The sequence below is a fragment of the Erpetoichthys calabaricus genome, chromosome 3, assembly GCF_900747795.2.
Source record: "Erpetoichthys calabaricus chromosome 3, fErpCal1.3, whole genome shotgun sequence".
Lineage (NCBI taxonomy): Eukaryota > Metazoa > Chordata > Cladistia > Polypteriformes > Polypteridae > Erpetoichthys > Erpetoichthys calabaricus.
The window spans coordinates 153,914,398-153,931,745 of record NC_041396.2 but is presented as its reverse complement, the minus strand read 5'-3'; the positions used below and the strand labels follow the sequence as shown (position 1 = coordinate 153,931,745).

Below are 17,348 nucleotides of genomic sequence, written 5' to 3'. Positions count from 1 at the left end.
GATAGACAGACTATGCAATTTAATTTCTTTATGCAGAGATAATGTAAAATGCTCCATATAAATAAACAAAACCAATAATTTTTTATGGCTGTTTTGTAATAAAACTCAAATTAGATCTATACATACACTTTCTAATTTCTTTTCTCTATCACATCTGATCACAAATCAAATCTAGCGACAAAGAGGCTCTTAAGGAAGCACAGCAAGTATTAAACAAAAAGTTGAGTGTAAGAAAACACTTTTGGAAAGGAATCCAGCAATTCAGGGCTCAGGTGCTACAAGGTGATGGGGACAAAGATAACTCCCTGAACCAAACTTTTTAATAGATTATCCCTTCCAAAAATCAGTCTCCCCACACCATCTCTACAACATCAACAACTCCTACCATATCAATTGGAATGGCCAGTGACAGGTCCACCTCTGACCATCAGTACGGGCTGTCTAAAACCGAAGACCAAGTAAGGAAACAACTACGGATGGTACAGAGATGAAAAGCTACAGGAACAAACGGATTTAGTCCTCAAGTTCTTAAAGCCCGCGTTGACCAACTGTGTTGTACTCGGTCCCTAAAGCTCCAGAAAGTGCAGCAGCTGTAGAAAACACCCTGCATTGTTCCTATTGGAAGGAAGGTGGACACCTCTTCACCTAATGACTTCAGACCAGTGGACGTTACTTCTCACATCATGATGACCTCTGAGAGGCTGTTCCTGGACTGCACAAGTTCACTTGTGGTAAACCACCTGAACCCATTGCAATTAGCTTATCGAACAAAGACTGGAGTGAAGGATACAATTATCAATCTGCTCTACAAGGCTTATTTTCACCTGGAGAAAGCTAACAGTACTATTAGGATTAAGTTTATCAATTTCTCCAGTGCCTTCAATACCATCCAACCATGCCTGTTAAGGGGTAAGCTCAGAGATAAGTAGATGGATGAGCCTACAGTATCCTTGATAAAGGACTTTCGGGGAGACTTCAGTTTGTGAGATTCAAGGATTGTGTTTCTGATACAGATGTGAGTAACACAAGGAACAGACCTGTCTCATTTTACCTTTACTCTTTACCCCTCAGACTATAACACCAGATCATGTCATTTGCAGAAACTCTCAGATAATTCTGCACTTATAGAGTGTAGTGAAAGGGGGAAAGGCAGAGTATGGTAGTCAGGTGGATAACTTATTTCTTGGTGCAAAGAGAACTGTCTTCACATCAATACCAACAAAACCAAAGAACTGTTTATTGACTTCCGCCGCACCACAGAGTCTCTGAGTCAGCTCAATAGTCAGGAAGTGGATGTAGAGGTGGAACACTCCTACAAGTACCCAGGGCTCCAAATCAATGACAGGTTGACCTGGTCACATAACACAGAGGCACTATACAGGAAAGAGTAGGGCAGGCTCTTTTCTATTAGAAGACTGCATTCTTTTAATGAGGGTAGTAACATACTTCACATCTCCTAAAAGTTTGTGACAGCCATTGTCATTTCCTAAGCTGTGGTCAGCTATGCCAGTAACATCATCATCAAATCAACAAGCTAATTAAAAGGGCTGACTCAGTTATGGGATGCACTCTTGACCCTGGACGTAGTGACAAAAGAGAATTAAAACAAAACTGAGTTCCATTATGAACATTGCTGCACATCCTATCTCTGACACTGAGCACCTTTCAGGATAAGTGTGTCAAGAAATGTTACTGGGCTCCTTTAAACCAACAGCAGCACAATGCCTCATTGTGACTGACTGACATGGCAGAAGTTTTCTTCGTTTTCAGTCACTCTGGTGTGTGTTCAGACCATATTGTGTGTGTATATCTATATTTATTAACCTAAGTATTTATTTAAAACGATTCTGTAATTTTACATTGCTCCATTAAAAACTATTTACAGTGCATCTGGAAAATATTCACAGCGCATCACTTTTTCCACATTTTGTTATGTTACAGCCTTATTCCAAAATGGATTAAATTCATTTTTTTCCTCAGAATTCTACACACAACACCCCATAATGACAATGTGAAAAAAGTTTACTTGAGATTTTTGCAAATTTATTAAAAATAAAAAAATTGAGAAAGCACATGTACATAAGTATTCACAGCCTTTGCCATGAAGCTCAAAACTGAGCTCAGGTGCATCCTGTTTCCCCTGATCATCCTTGAGATGTTTCTGCAGCTTAATTTGAGTCCACCTGTGGTAAATTCAGTTGATGGGACATGATTTGGAAATGCACATACCTGTCTATATAAGGTCCCACAGTTGACAGTTCATGTCAGAGCACAAACCAAGCATGAAGTCAAAGGAACTGTCTGTAGACCTCTGAGACAGGATTGTCTCGAGGCACAAATCTGGGGAAGGTTACAGAAAAATTTCTGCTGCTTTGAAGGTCCCAATGAGCACAGTGGCCTCCATCATCCATAAGTGGAAGAAGTTCGAAACCACCAGGACTCTTCCCAGAGCTGGCTGGCCATCTAAACTGAGCGATCGGGGAAGAAAGGCCTTAGTCAGGGAGGTGACCAAGAACCCGATGGTCACTCTGTCAGAACTCCAGAGGTCCTCTGTGGAGAGAGGAGAACCTTCCAGAAGGACAACCATCTTTGCAGCAATCCACCAATCAGGCCTGTATGGTAGAGCGGCCAGACGGATGCCACTCCTTAGTAAAAGGCACATGGCAGCCCGCCTGGAGTTTGCCAAAAGGCACCTGAAGGACTCTCAGACCTTGAGAAAGAAAATTGTCTGGTTTGATGAGTCAAAGATTGAACTCTTTGGTGTGAATGCCAGGCGTCATGTTTGGAGGAAACCAGGCACCGCTCATCACCAGGCCAATACCATCCCTACAGTGAAGCATGGTGGTGGCAGCATCATGCTGTGGGGATGTTTTTCAGCGGCAGGAACTGGGAGACTAGTCAGGATAAAGGTAAAGATGACTGCAGCAATGTACAGAGACATCCTGGATGAAAACCTGCTCCAAAGTGCTCTTGACCTCAGACTGGGGCGACGGTTCATCTTTCAGCAGGACAACGACCCTAAGCACACAGCCAAGATATCAAAGGAGTGGCTTCAGGACAACTCTGTGAATGTCCTTGAGTGGCCCAGCCAGAGCCCAGAGTTGAATCCGACTGAAAATCTCTGGAGAGATCTTAAAATGGATGTGCACCGACGATTTCCATCCAAACTGATGGAGCTTGAGAGATGCTGCAAAGAGGAATGGGCGAAACTGGCCAAGGACAGGTGTGCCAAGCTTGTGGCAACATATTCAAAAAGACTTGAGGCTGTAATTGCTGCCAAAGGTGCATCGACAAAGTATTGAGCAAAGGCTATGAATACTTATGTACATGTGATTTCTCAGTTTTATTATTTTTAATAAATTTGCAAAAACCTCAAGTAAACTTTTTTCATGTTGTCATTATGGGGTGTTGTGTGTAGAATTCTGTGGAAAAAAATGAATTTAATCCATTTTGGAATAAGGCTGTAACATAACAAAATGCTGAAAAAGTGATGCGCTGTGAATACTTTCCGGATGCACTGTATGTAAACAGACTATAAAGTTAAGATTAAGTCTCTAAATTTATAAGCAGGATGTCAACAACATTGTAAGACATAAGAAATAAAATCAACACATCAGAAACATTATACAGATGGCACAGCTGAGTAAACTTACATTTATTGATTCAATTTGTCCAAATTCTTCAAACAAGTTGGTTAAATCTTGCTGAGTGGCTTTCTTGTCCACTTGACCGACCCACAGTGTAGTACTACACACTGTAACACAATGCATAAACATGATTAGATATTACCAATGAAATTTCATTACATTAAATAAGTAACCATACTTGCCACCACTGTTAATCCTAATGGCTTCTATTTGTAAAACAAATCAGTAAACTTGTCTATCTTCCCCTTATTTAAAGAAGAAAGAGATTCTAGGAGTGAGTCTTAAAAAACATAAATATGGTAACAGATAAAGATAGATAAGAACATGGTAAAGATAAAATGATGTGAATATTAGTACTGACAATAGGTTATTTTATTTAGTGTTGCTTGCAAATTATACTTTATCCTAGATAGGTATTTTATTAAAATACTCCCAAAAAAATTAAATAACTGAAAAACTTTAGAACATTGTAAACTGTCCTCTATTGTCAATTATAGCTCCTTCACCCCCCCCCCCCCCCCAAAAAAAGCTTTTAGATTTTTTGCATGGTTTAGGTATATTAGCAATGTTACAATGAGAAGCCTGAAAAGTTAGTTATATTTTAATATAGTGCTATATTACCACTAAGTGTTTTTGATCGTATTGGAGGCAGTCCCTTTTTCTGTCGTTCTTTCTCTCTTTCTCGTGCTCTCCTCTCGCTTGAATATGATCTAGAAGATTTTCTTTTTCTCTCTCTTGATCTTGACCTTGAACGTTTCCGATGCTTTCGTTTTCGTGAGCCAGACCGAGACCGTGACCTTCTTTTCCTTGGTGATCTAAAAATTGATGTCACCTGTGAATCTTTATGAACCTCTGTCATGTCAAAGCCCTGAAACCAACAATCATTTTCCTTTCCTGGAAGGCTAGAAGTATAAAATTACAAATTTATGATAAGCATCTAATTTCTATAGTCATATTTTTACAAGATAAGTAATTTGACAACACAGCAAGAATATAAAATTGAATAATGCAATCAAAACAAATATCTAACCTAGACCGAGATTTAGAGCGTGTCCTAGAACGTGATTCAATAACTTTCTTTTCCTCAGGTTCAAAAATGTCCTCATCAACTATATCTTGTGCTTCATCGATTTCCATGTCCTGCAATGAGATTAGTCATACAAGCATTTGCTGTGTTATTAATCCCAATACGATTAACTTTTACTCAGAATGAAAAACTTGCAGATAAATTTAGCAATACCTAAAGTAAATCAAAAGATGGACAATTTTATAATATAATAAAATGTGCATTAATTTAACTCTACCTGCAGCCATCCCTCCACTTTGCCATATACAGTGTTAGCAGTTCCACAGGCAACCACAGCTTCCTGAAATAAAGTATGAAGGACTAAAATTAAATTATAATAGGACTACAATAATGAATATTGTAGTTAGACATGTTTTAATTTGTAACTGACTGTGACAAACCATACATACATACATGAGCACTCTAAAGGTTTTTGAAAAACTGAGTAAAATTGTAAAAGAGGATAGATATTCTTCTAATCTTTATATACTAGGGGGCTCTGCCCCCTGCTCGCTTCGCTCGCCAACCCCTGGTGTTCTGAAATTACAAACAGTGTGATGTATGAATGAGATATAGCATAGTGTGAAGGTGTAGATGACGCATATAGGAAGCAAATAAAGTTGTGCATGTAGGGGAAATTAAGATGGTCATTGTCGTCATCAGAGTCAACTTTGTCAGAGCTTAGAAAGAGCTGTGCAACTCCAGGAAGTAATGAAATGACCTGGTTACTAATGTGATCAACATTAATATTTTTTGGACATAATATAGTTTGTTGTGTTAAAAGGGGTATTTGGTGTAATGAGATTGCTGTTCCAAATATCTCCGTAACTCTTTTGAAAGCAATGCCAATTGTCTGCGTATTTTAAGGTGGACTGCAGAATAGCCGAGCGCATGGAATGTGGAATAATAGCTAAGCACTGTGTAAAATCTCCTCCTAATAAAAGTACCTTTGCTCCAAAGGGAATATTATTATTTATCAACGTTTGTAGAAGTTTATCAATGGTGTTGAGTAAGTGACTGGATGGCATTAGATGCAAAAGCAAATGAACTATTGTAGGATCTAATGCAGTTCATAAAGTTTTCACTTTCAGGTACTTAGTCAGTTAGAAGCTTCTGTAGATATTCAGGATATGAATGTAAAGGAGGCAGTCTAATTTGACCCTTTTGACAATAACGTGTAAATTCATTACTTGTATTGCTAGTTGTTTCTTCAGGGAAGTTAAGTGAATGATAATGATTGCAAATGACATTCAGTAATCCCAATGAATTTTCATGAATTGCGTTTATTTATTTTGTCCCTTCGCTGCCGTTTTTGTATCTCTGAGACTCGAGGTGTTTCGTTTTGAACCCTTGCCTGTTCCGATGCAGCACTTTGAGACGCGTGCTGTATGCGTGTACATTCATTGTGTCTGTCCATTTGCGCTCGTTTCTGTTAATGTGTTAGTTGAGCTTTGCGTTTTTGGAGCCGAGACATTTTTTCTTCCGTGGTTTCAGAAGCGCGTTGTATGCGCTGACGTGTATTTTTTTTTTTAATGCGGGTTCGTGTGTTTGGTCCCGTCACTTGAGCCGTATCGATTTGTACCTGTGATCGTGAATTCATTACTTGTTTGTTCTTCAGCGTTAGATATATGGATAAGTAATAAGGAGGATCGCACTCACTGTTAATATGGAGCCTTTTCTGTGGTTAAACGGTTAATAGTGGATCAGTATAATGAGATCGACCTATGCTGCCTAATTTGAATGTGTTCAGATGACGTATGTTTAATACGGACGGTTCGTTTAGTAATGGGCAGGGTTGCCACCCGTCCTGTAAAATGCGGAATCGTCCCGTATTTGAGAATGAAATTGCTCGTCCCGTTTTGAATCAATACAGGACGGGTTTTGTCCCATATTTTTTTAATCCTTTTTTTTAAAGCAGCGTCTCATGCAAATCATCCCACACGCATTTTATGAAGATGCCTCCTTTCCTACTTTTGATTGGGTAATACTTGATGTCATCGTTATTTTGATTGGTCATTTTAACTGTCCAGTGAGGAGGGCGGGTCTTTTAAGTAGAGTCTGCAAACTGTTGGCACTCGGATGTGGCCCCCGCTGCAGTATGCGTCCCTTATTTTTTTGTATTAAAAGTGGTAACCCTAGGAAGGTTCTGTGGATATTCAGGATATGAATGTAAAGGAGGCAGTCTAATTTGACCCATTTGAGAACAACGTGTAAATTCATTACTTGTATTGCTAGTTGTTTCTTCAGGGAAGTTAAGTGAATGACAATGATTGCAAATGACATTCATTAATCCCAATGAATTTTCCTGAATAGTGGACTCATTATTGAACGCGTTGTCAGCTAACTGGCGCAATCGTTTAGCAGGTGTCTGTCGTTGATGTCCATGACGTGTATGTTTTGCTTGTGCTGTTTGAGAGGCGCGTCGTTGTATGTCCAGTATTTGGGACGTGTTGTTTTGGAGCTGTAATCGATTTGCCTGTGCTGTGTGAGAAGCCCGTTGTAGTTTACGGCGTGCATTGTTTGTATTGAGCCTTGCCTGTTTTTGTATGTCGGTCAGTTGAGCTTTCTCTTTTTGGAGCCTTGCCTGCTTGTTTTCCGGCATTTGAGATGTGCGGTGTAGACGTCTGCGTTTATTTATTTTGTCCCCTCGCTGCCCAGAGACATTTTTTCTTCTAGAAATATGGATAAGTAATAAGGAGGATCGCACTCACTGTTAATATAGAGCCTTTTCTGCGCTTGAACGGTTAATAGTGCCTCATTGTAATGAGATCCACCTATGCTGCATAGTGTGAATTGTGTTTGGTCCCGTTATCCGAGCGGTATCGTTTTGTACCCGTGATCGTGAATTCATGACTTGTTTGTTCGTGAGCGTGAGAAATATGGATAAGTAATAAGGAGGATCGCACTCACTGTTAATATGGAGCCTTTTCTGCGGTTGAACGGTTAATAGTGCCTCATTGTAATGAGATCTACCTATACTGCATATTGTGAACGTGTTGAGATGACGTATGTTTAATACGGACGGTTCATTTAGAAATGGGGCTTTGTGTGTCATTTGTTATTTATGTTACTGTGGTCGTGGGTCTGAATCGTCGTTTTTGTGTAAGTTTCGTGTGCTATGTCCGTAGTCTGTCCCGTTTTGTGTCCAATGGGCTTTGTGTGGTGCTCGCGGCTTCTTTTTTTTGTGTGCTAGGGGCTTGTTGAATCCTCCTCTTTGTGTGTGTCCCGTTTCGTGTGCAATGGGTTTTGTGCTCCTTTTTTCTGTGCGCGACGCCTCATTTTTTATTTTACGTTGCATTCCATCCGGTTCCCGTTGCTTGCGTGTGTGTGTGTGTGGGGGGGGGGGGGTTTGGAGGGGATTTGTGGGGCGCCTGCGCAGTACGTCTTTTGCGGCCATGGCCCATTGCCGGATGTCCCTGCGTCCATCCGGTTTAGCATTCTCGGTTAGTAATGTGGATGGCATTATGGAGAATGGAAACAGCTGTGCACATGCAGTGATTTGAAAAAAATCATGTGTAACTTGAGGGACTCAAAGGTCTACATGTGAAACAAGACAAGTAGTAGTTTACAAAACAAAGCAGCATGTCTCATTTTAATTCAAACTTGCACATAAAGCGATTCAATAAAAAAATTAAATTAATGCCAAAAGTCGTAAACAGAAAACCAGTTCCCCTTCAAAGACATTATATATTGTATTAGAATATCCAATAAATTAATACTATATTTAAAGAAATTGCTTATTTAATGATTAAGAAACCGACTACTTATAATATCTGAAAGAGGTACCTGAAACACACTTAAAAGTACAGAAATGTATCCTGTGAAAATACAGCTAACTTGATACATTTCCAGCACGGTGTTTAGGATATTAAACACTAAGCATTTTAAACATCTCAAGGTAGAATCTTTCTTATTTTTGTACCATCTTTTCAATTACATATGCATTTTTTAAATTATGATCAAAAAACAAAATCATGTACTTTGTAAAACATAGTACATTTTTTCTCAGTTATACTTAATATTCATATGCATTGTTACCTGCTGCTGAATGTCAAGAGAATCATCTAATTTGTTATCAGGATCTTGAAGCTGAGTCTGACTATCATCTTGTGATGGTGTTGCAGAGTTTTCTGACCCAAACATCCCTTCTTGAGTCTCAAGTGAAGTCTTCAGGAGTGGGGTTTAAAAAAAAAAAGTATGAATACATTATACTAACAATAGCACCAATATTTGTATGACTTACAACTAACACATAAATTTAAGCACATCCAGCATTCCCTTCCAGAACTTGACCCAACTGATTAATGATTCATAGCTGAGTAGTAGTTAATATTATGCATTTAGCTTACAAGTTTATCCAAGGAGACTTATAATATCAGATGATACAGTGGAACCTCTGTTCACATACAAATCGGTTTACGACCAAAAAGTTCGCCAAACTTTTGCCTAGGTTCACGACCACACACTTGGTATACGAACAAGCCAGTTTCCCTTTCGGTTTGTTCATGTTCAGTCTCTCCCTGTGCAGCGAGAGAGAGCACGACACAGACACACACACAGGCAGCGCAAGAGAGAGACAGACGCACACACACAGGCAGCGCGAGAGAGAGACAGACGCACACACACACATACAGGCAGTGCGAGAGAGAGAGCTGGACACATAAGGTAGGAAGGCAGTTAAAGAATGCACTGGGCTTGATTTTGTTTTCACTTCTGTTTACAGCGATCGGTTCGTAGCGTGCATTGTTGCAATGTTACTTTCCTTGGTGGTTTATTAAATTACTGATTTTTTCAAATATTAATTTTTTTTCCCTGTGCTTAAAACTCATTAAAAAAAAGTGTTTTTAGCCAGCGGTTGGTAGCGCTATAGCGTGAACTATTGCAGTGTTAGTTTTCTCTGTTGTTCAAGGTTTTCTCAGTGTTATTCAATGTTTTCACATTTAGTTTACTATTACACTGTGCATTCTATGCTTTAATTAACTATATTTGTGCTTAAAAACTTAAAATATATATATATTTACATACAGTTCGTATGGTCTGGAACGGATTAATTGTATTTACATACAATCCTATGGGGGAAATTGCTTCAGTTCATGACCAAATTGGTTTACGACCAGAGTTTTGGAACGAATTATGGTCATGAACCGAGGTTCCACTGAACATATAAAAATATCTATTAACAGAGCAAAGGCAGACTAAGTGATCTGTTCAGGATCACACCTGGAGTCATAAATAGGGGCTAAGACAGCAATGCTGTATTCCTTTTGCTGAAAATAAAAAAGCACTTTTGGAGGAGCAGAAATCTATTTATTTTGCGGATGCCAATGAAAGACAACTAACCAAAATAGCTGAACCTGAAAGTGATGCAATACACAAATGGATGGTGTTGAGAAAACCAGGGCTATGGAGTCAGTAGATAAATTCTTCGACTCTGACTCCTTAGTTTCCGGTACTTCTGACTCAGACTCCCCGACTCAGACTCCTCTGTATTTAATATGCTAATGTATTTTCCATGTTGATTGAAGGAAGACAACATACACGTCATTTAACCACATAACTACCGGCTAGGAAGCTGACTCTCTACCGTATTGGCCAGTTAAACAAAAAAATGAAAACAATAAGGTTTTATTTATTACTTTTATCAAGTGGTTATAAAGTAGTAGCATGCATAAAAATCAGGAACAGGAACTTTACCAGTTCAAAAAAATATAAACCACATTCTTCGGTAGTTTTAAAACAAAAACAAAGCTTAACTACATTAACAAAAAACAGTTTATATATTAAACTTGGAATACATTAGAGTAGAATAGCTGTTAAATGCAATCCAAAATTAACTCAATGCAATGTTCTAAGAAACAGAATTGCTTCTGCCAGATCCTCTTTCATAGAAGCTCTTAAATCTGACTCGATTATTTTTAGATCTGAAAATAGTCTTTCAACACTGACATGGGTGGGTGGCATTGCTGTTACAGTTCTAGCCACATCACTAATAATCTCTGGATCAACAAGGATGGCTTCTTCTACAGTCAGTTTCGATGAGTGATCATACTTTTCAACATCTTATAATTCTTTAAAAAACTCCTGCTGGAATCTCTTTATTTGGACATTTACTGGTCGTTTATCTTCCACACATACTGTAGGTGATGTCGGTTTGCTTTTGAAACTTCCATTTTGTCCAAGTAGGAATCACAGTCTAATTCTTCATCTGAAGAGGATGATCCTGAGTTACCAGTGCTTATAGCTTCATCCAGTGGTGGTGTTTCGGGTAGTAGTAATCTCTTCATGTGAACTGCTACATTACAGAGTGCCTTTTTTCCCCATTAGCAATCTGGTCACTGCTCAACAAAATTTGGTTCATTAGATCAACATAAATAGCAGATAAGATTTGATTATCCAGTAAGAGACTCTCTCTTTTCTTCATTGAAGATACAATGCCATCAGCTATTAACCCTCCACTTTTGTTCAGGCAATACATCAAGCTCTTCCATTCTAAGAAAAATTTACTGGGTGTTAAATCTTCATATTGTGACCTCTTGGTGACAGTAAAGGGGTAAGAAAGTAGACTTTCCAGTTCTTTTACTTGTTCCCACTGGCTTTCAGTTAAAATATTTTCATTGTCCAGTTCTTCAAGAAAATCTTTTAGTTCAAGCAAACACTTTACCATCAAACAAGTGCTTCTCTAGCATGTTGTTTGATCCAAAATGGCTTCTTTTCCTGCACATCTCTTCAAAATGACATCTGTTTTAGGAGCCCTGGCTACAACAGTTACTTGCCTCAATTTGCCAATTAGAGTAGCTGCATGACGATCTTTCAATTCATCTCTTATTGCAAGTTTCAGTGTATGAACAGCACAATGCATATGTTGAATAGTAGTAAGCTTAGATTCTTCTTCAACAATGTTATCCAAACTTTCACTATTCTCTTCAGTTTCACTTTCTCCAATACTTATAGAACTGTCTTCCTCGAATATCTGTTTGTCACTTTCTTCATCTACTTTATTCATTTTCTCAATTGTGCTTAACATATTAGAAGCATTATCTGTCACAATACATAGAATCTGTTCCTTTTTAATTTCAAAATCTTCTAGAACAGGTGGTGTGAAACATTATGTTAAAGTTCAGCCCATCAGGCCACAGCACACACCTACAGCATTACACTTGTTTATACTCAAATGAACTTGGTTAAACACATTATATCTGAATTAAAATGAAAACACTTTTTGTAATGTACCATAATCCAGATTACAATATGTGAATGTCTGGTTGTATAATAGCTCATCTTAACGTCACACTAGTAGTAATGCAACTATGCGCACTAGGCTTAATTAAGTACTTAATTATGACTACTGTATGTGAAATGGGACATTTGAACTTGCTGTATTTTTTTTTTTATTACAATTTAAATTTATTAGGAGCCTGAGTCGGTACATTTTTGCCGACTCCAGGTACCCAAAATTGTCTCCAACTCCGACTCCACAGCCCTGGAGAAAACCCTCACAATGATTTATAACAACACCTAACAAAATGGCCATTAGAACCGTTTATAATTTTCAAATCAATTTTGATTCTTAAACTGCAATCACATTTTAATATTTATGAGAATGTGATTAATACTTTAATAGCTAAATGATTCTGCAGTATTACGGGTGGTACAATATGAATATTGTGCTGTTTAGATATCACCTTTGCCATTCACTCAATTCTGTTTGGTTATATGCATATCTTCATTAGAAGCATTTTTCAATGAAATACTCCTACAGTGCTTCCAGAAAGTATTCACAGCGCATCACTTTTTCCACATTTTGTTATGTTACAGCCTTATTCCAAAATGGATTAAATTCATTGTTTCCCCTCAGAATTCTACACACAACACCCCATAATGACAACGTGAAAAAAAGTTTACTTGAAGTTTTTGCAAATTTATTAAAAATAAAAAAACTGAGAAATCACATGTACATAAGTATTCACAGCCTTTTGCTCAATACTTTGTCGAAGCACCTTTGGCAGCAATTACAGCCTCAAGTCTTTTTGAATATGATGCCACAAGCTTGGCACACCTATCCTTGGCCAGTTTCGCCCATTCCTCTTTGCAGCACCTCTCAAGCTCCATCAGGTTGGATGGGAAGCGTCGGTGCACAGCCATTTTAAGATCTCTCCAGAGACGTTCAATCGGATTCAAGTCTGGGCTCTGGCTGGGCCACTCAAGGACATTCACAGAGTTGTCCTGAAGCCACTCCTTTGATATCTTGGCTGTGTGCTTAGGGTCGTTGTCCTGCTGAAAGATGAACCGTCGCCCCAGTCTGAGGTCAAGAGCGCTCTGGAGCAGGTTTTCATCCAGGATGTCTCTGGACATTGCTGCAGTCATCTTTCCCTTTACACTGACTAGTCTCCCAGTCCCTGCCGCTGAAAAACATCCCCACAGCATGATGCTGCCACCACCATGCTTCACTGTAGGGATGGTATTGGCCTGGTGATGAGCGGTGCCTGGTTTCCTCCAAACGTGACGCCTGGCATTCACACCAAAGAGTTCAATCTTTGACTCATCAGACCAGATAATTTTCTTTCTCATGGTCTGAGAGTCCTTCAGGTGCCTTTTGGCAAACTCCAGGCGGGCTGCCATGTGCCTTTTACTAAGGAGTGGCTTCCGTCTGGCCACTCTACCATACAGGCCTGATTGGTGGATTGCTGCAGAGATGGTTGTCCTTCTGGAAGGTTCTCCTCTCTCCACAGAGGACCTCTGGAGTTCTGACAGAGTGACCATCGGGTTCTTGGTCATCTCCCTGACTAAGGCCCTTCTTCCCCGATCGCTCAGTTTAGATGGCCGGCCAGCTCTAGGAAGAGTCCTGGTGGTTTCGAACTTCTTCCATTTACGGATGATGGAGGCCACTGTGCTCATTGGGACCTTCAAAGCAGCAGAAATTTTTCTGTAACCTTCCCCAGATTTGTGCCTTGAGACAATCCTGTCTCGGAGGTCTACAAACAATTCCTTTGACTTCATGCTTGGTTTGTGCTCTGACATGAACTGTCAACTGTGGGACCTTATATAGACAGGTGTATGCCTTTCCAAATCATGTCCCATCAACTGAATTTACCATAAGTGGACTTCAATTAAGCTGCAGAAACATCTCAAGGATAATCAGGGGAAACAGGATGTACCAGAGCTTAATTTTGAGCTTATGTACATGTGCTTTCTCAATTTTTTTATTTTTAATAAATTTGCAAGAATCTCAAGTAAACTTTTTTCACATTGTCATTATAGGGTGTTGTGTGTAGAATTCTGAGGAAAAAAATGAATTTAATCCATTTTGGAATAAGGCTGTAACATAACAAAATGTGGAAAAAGTGACGTGCTGTGAATACTTTCCGGATGCACTGTATATGTTTATTAGCTCCCACGTATAAGCTTCCAATAAAGAATTTACAGCTTTAGGCTCCCGAAATACACATATTACTTTTACATTAAGTTAATAATTGAGGCTGAGCTTCGTCCTTCCACAATCAGAACTAAAAAAATTAAAAGGCCAGATTCATCAGCTTACCTTAAGAAATTTTTCAATGTTCCTTTTTTTTTTTTTATTATTACTTATCCCAAAAACTTGTCATTAAGATGCAGTGACATCACAACATGATAGTTACATCCAATATACTGCTATGATTACCAAAATAAATGCAACCTATCTACCTTCTGAGGTTGTTGATCTTGTTGTTCCATTAGTTGCTTCTGAAATTGCTCCAGGTTTTGCTGTTGCAGGTGTTCAGCCAGTTGATGGAATATTGAACTGTTGATGGATTCTGCTACAACAGGCCTGAAAAGGACAGACAACTTTTACATTTATATTTTAATTTTCCCTACAAGCCTGCTGAAAACAGAGAGAAGATGATGTTTAATTTATGATAACGCAATATCTCACGGTGGTTGACCACACATTGGTTTTTAAATTAATAAAGTATACTACCAGCTCAGTATTTATATTGTGTGTTTGTGGAAGACCAGCATTATTTTCTGTACTGTAACCAAAATTCATGCAATCGGTAGCAGAAAGACTCGAGGGACTTATCAGGAGCATTTTATACAAAAAGATAAACTGAATTACAAAATAAAAATAATGTACTAAATGACGCAGTAACAATGAAAAAAAAATTGTACACAGGAGTAGTTAAGCTAATTAAGCAACTACTGTAATATCCCATCCCATTCCTGACAGATCCATGCTGTTTGCTGGGTTCACAGGGGCCAAGTGATCTAATGACACAGATTGACTGTGTGAAGAGATGTACAGTGTGGTATAGGGGCTGAGCCACTTGAATCTAAACTGCCAGGCAATCTGAACAAATCCCAATACTGCACTTATAATCCCACAGATGCTGGTAAAGTTGTTCCAACTGTAAAAAGAAATCCATAACTAGTCTCTTCATCTTATATGTCTCTCTGAATAAGGCAGTCAGATAAATCTATACAGTAATAACCTGTTGATGTTTCACAAGGAATGTGGAGGCAAGGGTAATAGTTAGATACAATCATAGACAAAAGCAAAAAAAACTCTTGACCAGAATTTCCATGTGTTGATTCAACATAAAACCAATCAAGACAAGCAGATGTTAATTAAATGACTGCAAATGTCAAATGCAGGAAAGTTTAACCAATAAAAACAAAAAGAAATTTGACATACTACTGTTGGGATGCCATATGAAGAATAAATGTCACAACCACCACCTGCATGTCATGTCCTCTCTCATCGCATCCATAAACCTCCTCTTAGGCTTTCTAGCTCCATCCTTAGCATCCTTCTCCCAATATACCCAGAATCTCTCCTTTGCACATGTCAAAATCAATGCAATTTTGCCTCTCTGGCTTTATCTTCAAACCGTCGAACCGGAGCTGACTCTCTAATGTACTCATTCCTAACTCTGTCCATCCTCGTCACACCCAATACAAATCTTAACATGTTTAACTCTGCCACCGCTGGTTCTGTCTCCTGTCTTTTTGTCAGTTCCACTGTCTCCAACCCATATAATATAGCTTGTCTCACTACTGTTTTATGGCCCTTCCCTTTCACTCTTGCTGGTGCCCATCTATCACAAATCACTACTGACACTCTTCTCCACTCACTCCTTCCTTCCTTCCTGCCTGCCTGCATTCTCTTCTTCACCTCTCTTCCACAATCCCCATTACTCTGTACTGCTGATCCCAAGTATTTAAACTTATTCACCTTCACCTGCTCTACTCCCTGCATACTTATGATTCCTCTGACATCCCAGTCATTCACATACATGTATTCTTGGTCCTACTGACCTTCCTCTCTAGAGCATAGTTTCACCTCTCCAGGGTCTCTTCAACCTGCTCCCTATTCTCTTTACAGATCAAAATGTCACCTGCAAACATCATTGTCCATGGGGACTGTCTATTCTCCTCTGTCAACCTGTCCATCACCACTGCAAATAAAGTGCTAAGAGGTGAATCCCGATGTTATCTCACTTCAACCTTAAATGTATCTGTTACTCCTACCGTTGACCTCACTACTGCCTCAAGTCCCTTGTATACATCCTTTATCACTCTTACATACTTCTCTACCACTCCCGATTTCCTCATATAATACCAGAACTCCTCAATAGGCACTGTGTGATATGCTTTCTCTAGGTCCACAAACACAATGCAACTCCTTTTGGCCTTCTCTATAATTCTCCATCAACACCCTCAGAGCAAACATTGCATCTGCAGTGCTCTTTCCCAGCATGAAACCATATTGCTGCTCACTAATCACCACCTCTCTTCTTAACCTAGCTTCTAATACTATTTCCCATAACTTCATGCTGTGGCTCATCAATTTTATCCATCTATAGTTACTACAGTTCTGCACATCACCCTTATTCTTAAAAAATTGGTACCAGCGCACATTTCTATTCTTCAGGCATCCTCTCACTTTCTAAGATTACAACAAACAATCTGGTTAAATACTCCACTGTCATCTCTCCTAAACACATTCATGCTTCCCCCGGTTCTCCATCTGAACCAACGGCCTTCCTATTCTACATAGCTATACTTGCTTCCTCCTTGCTACTCTGTTGCACTACCAGGTTCACAATCCCCATATCATCCAACCTTATCTCTCTCTCTCATTCATCAACCTCTGAAAAGTACTCTTTCCATCTACTCAACACATTCTCCTAGCTAGCGAGTATGTTTCCTTTATTATCCTTTGTTACCGTAACCTCTTTAGTGTCCAGTCCCTCATACAACTCGCCTTATCTTTAGCCTTTGCCACCTTACACCTTATCTCCTTGCAATCGTGTCTGCTTTCTTCATCTCTCTATCCCATTCCTTCTTCGCCAACCTCTTCCTTTGTATATTCTTCTGTACTTCCCCATTCAACCACAAGATTTCTCTGTCCTCCTTCCTCTGTCTAGATGTCACACCAAGCACCCTTCTAGCTGTTTCCCTTACCACTTCTGCTGTAGATGCCCAGCTATCTGTAACCCTTCACTGCCACCTGGTGCCTGTCTAATCTAATCCCTGAACTCCCAATTTACAAGGCTTCCTTTTTTAACTTCTACCATTTGATCCTTAGCTCTGCCCTCACCATCCTCTTCCTTTCTTCTTAATCTACAGCTTCACCCAAAAGACCACCTATGCTAACT

At 39.2% G+C, this 17,348-nt stretch overlaps 1 protein-coding gene across 38 annotated transcripts in view; it reads right to left on the bottom strand.

The window, feature by feature from the left end:
* scaf8 (SR-related CTD-associated factor 8) overlaps positions 1 to 17,348 on the bottom strand; it is a 314,948-nt gene that overhangs the window by 217,185 nt on the left and 80,415 nt on the right. For 14 of the 38 annotated variants that reach the window (XR_007934521.1, XM_051925175.1, XM_051925177.1 and 11 more), the window contains exons 9-14: positions 14,395 to 14,518; positions 8,752 to 8,880; positions 4,952 to 5,014; positions 4,678 to 4,787; positions 4,269 to 4,549; positions 3,654 to 3,754 (exon numbers count right to left, since the gene is read on the bottom strand). The exons of 16 other annotated variants lie outside the window; for them this stretch is intronic. Coding sequence is in view for 21 of the 22 variants with exons in the window: in XM_051925175.1 (XP_051781135.1) it covers positions 3,654 to 3,754; positions 4,269 to 4,549; positions 4,678 to 4,787; positions 4,952 to 5,014; positions 8,752 to 8,880; positions 14,395 to 14,518 (808 nt within the window). In the remaining variant the exon portion in view is untranslated. The remainder of the gene's footprint in view (positions 1 to 3,653; positions 3,755 to 4,268; positions 4,550 to 4,677; positions 4,788 to 4,951; positions 5,015 to 8,751; positions 8,881 to 14,394; positions 14,519 to 17,348) is intronic. 8 more of the 38 variants (XM_051925178.1, XM_051925189.1, XM_051925167.1 and 5 more) reach the window with 6 other exon arrangements.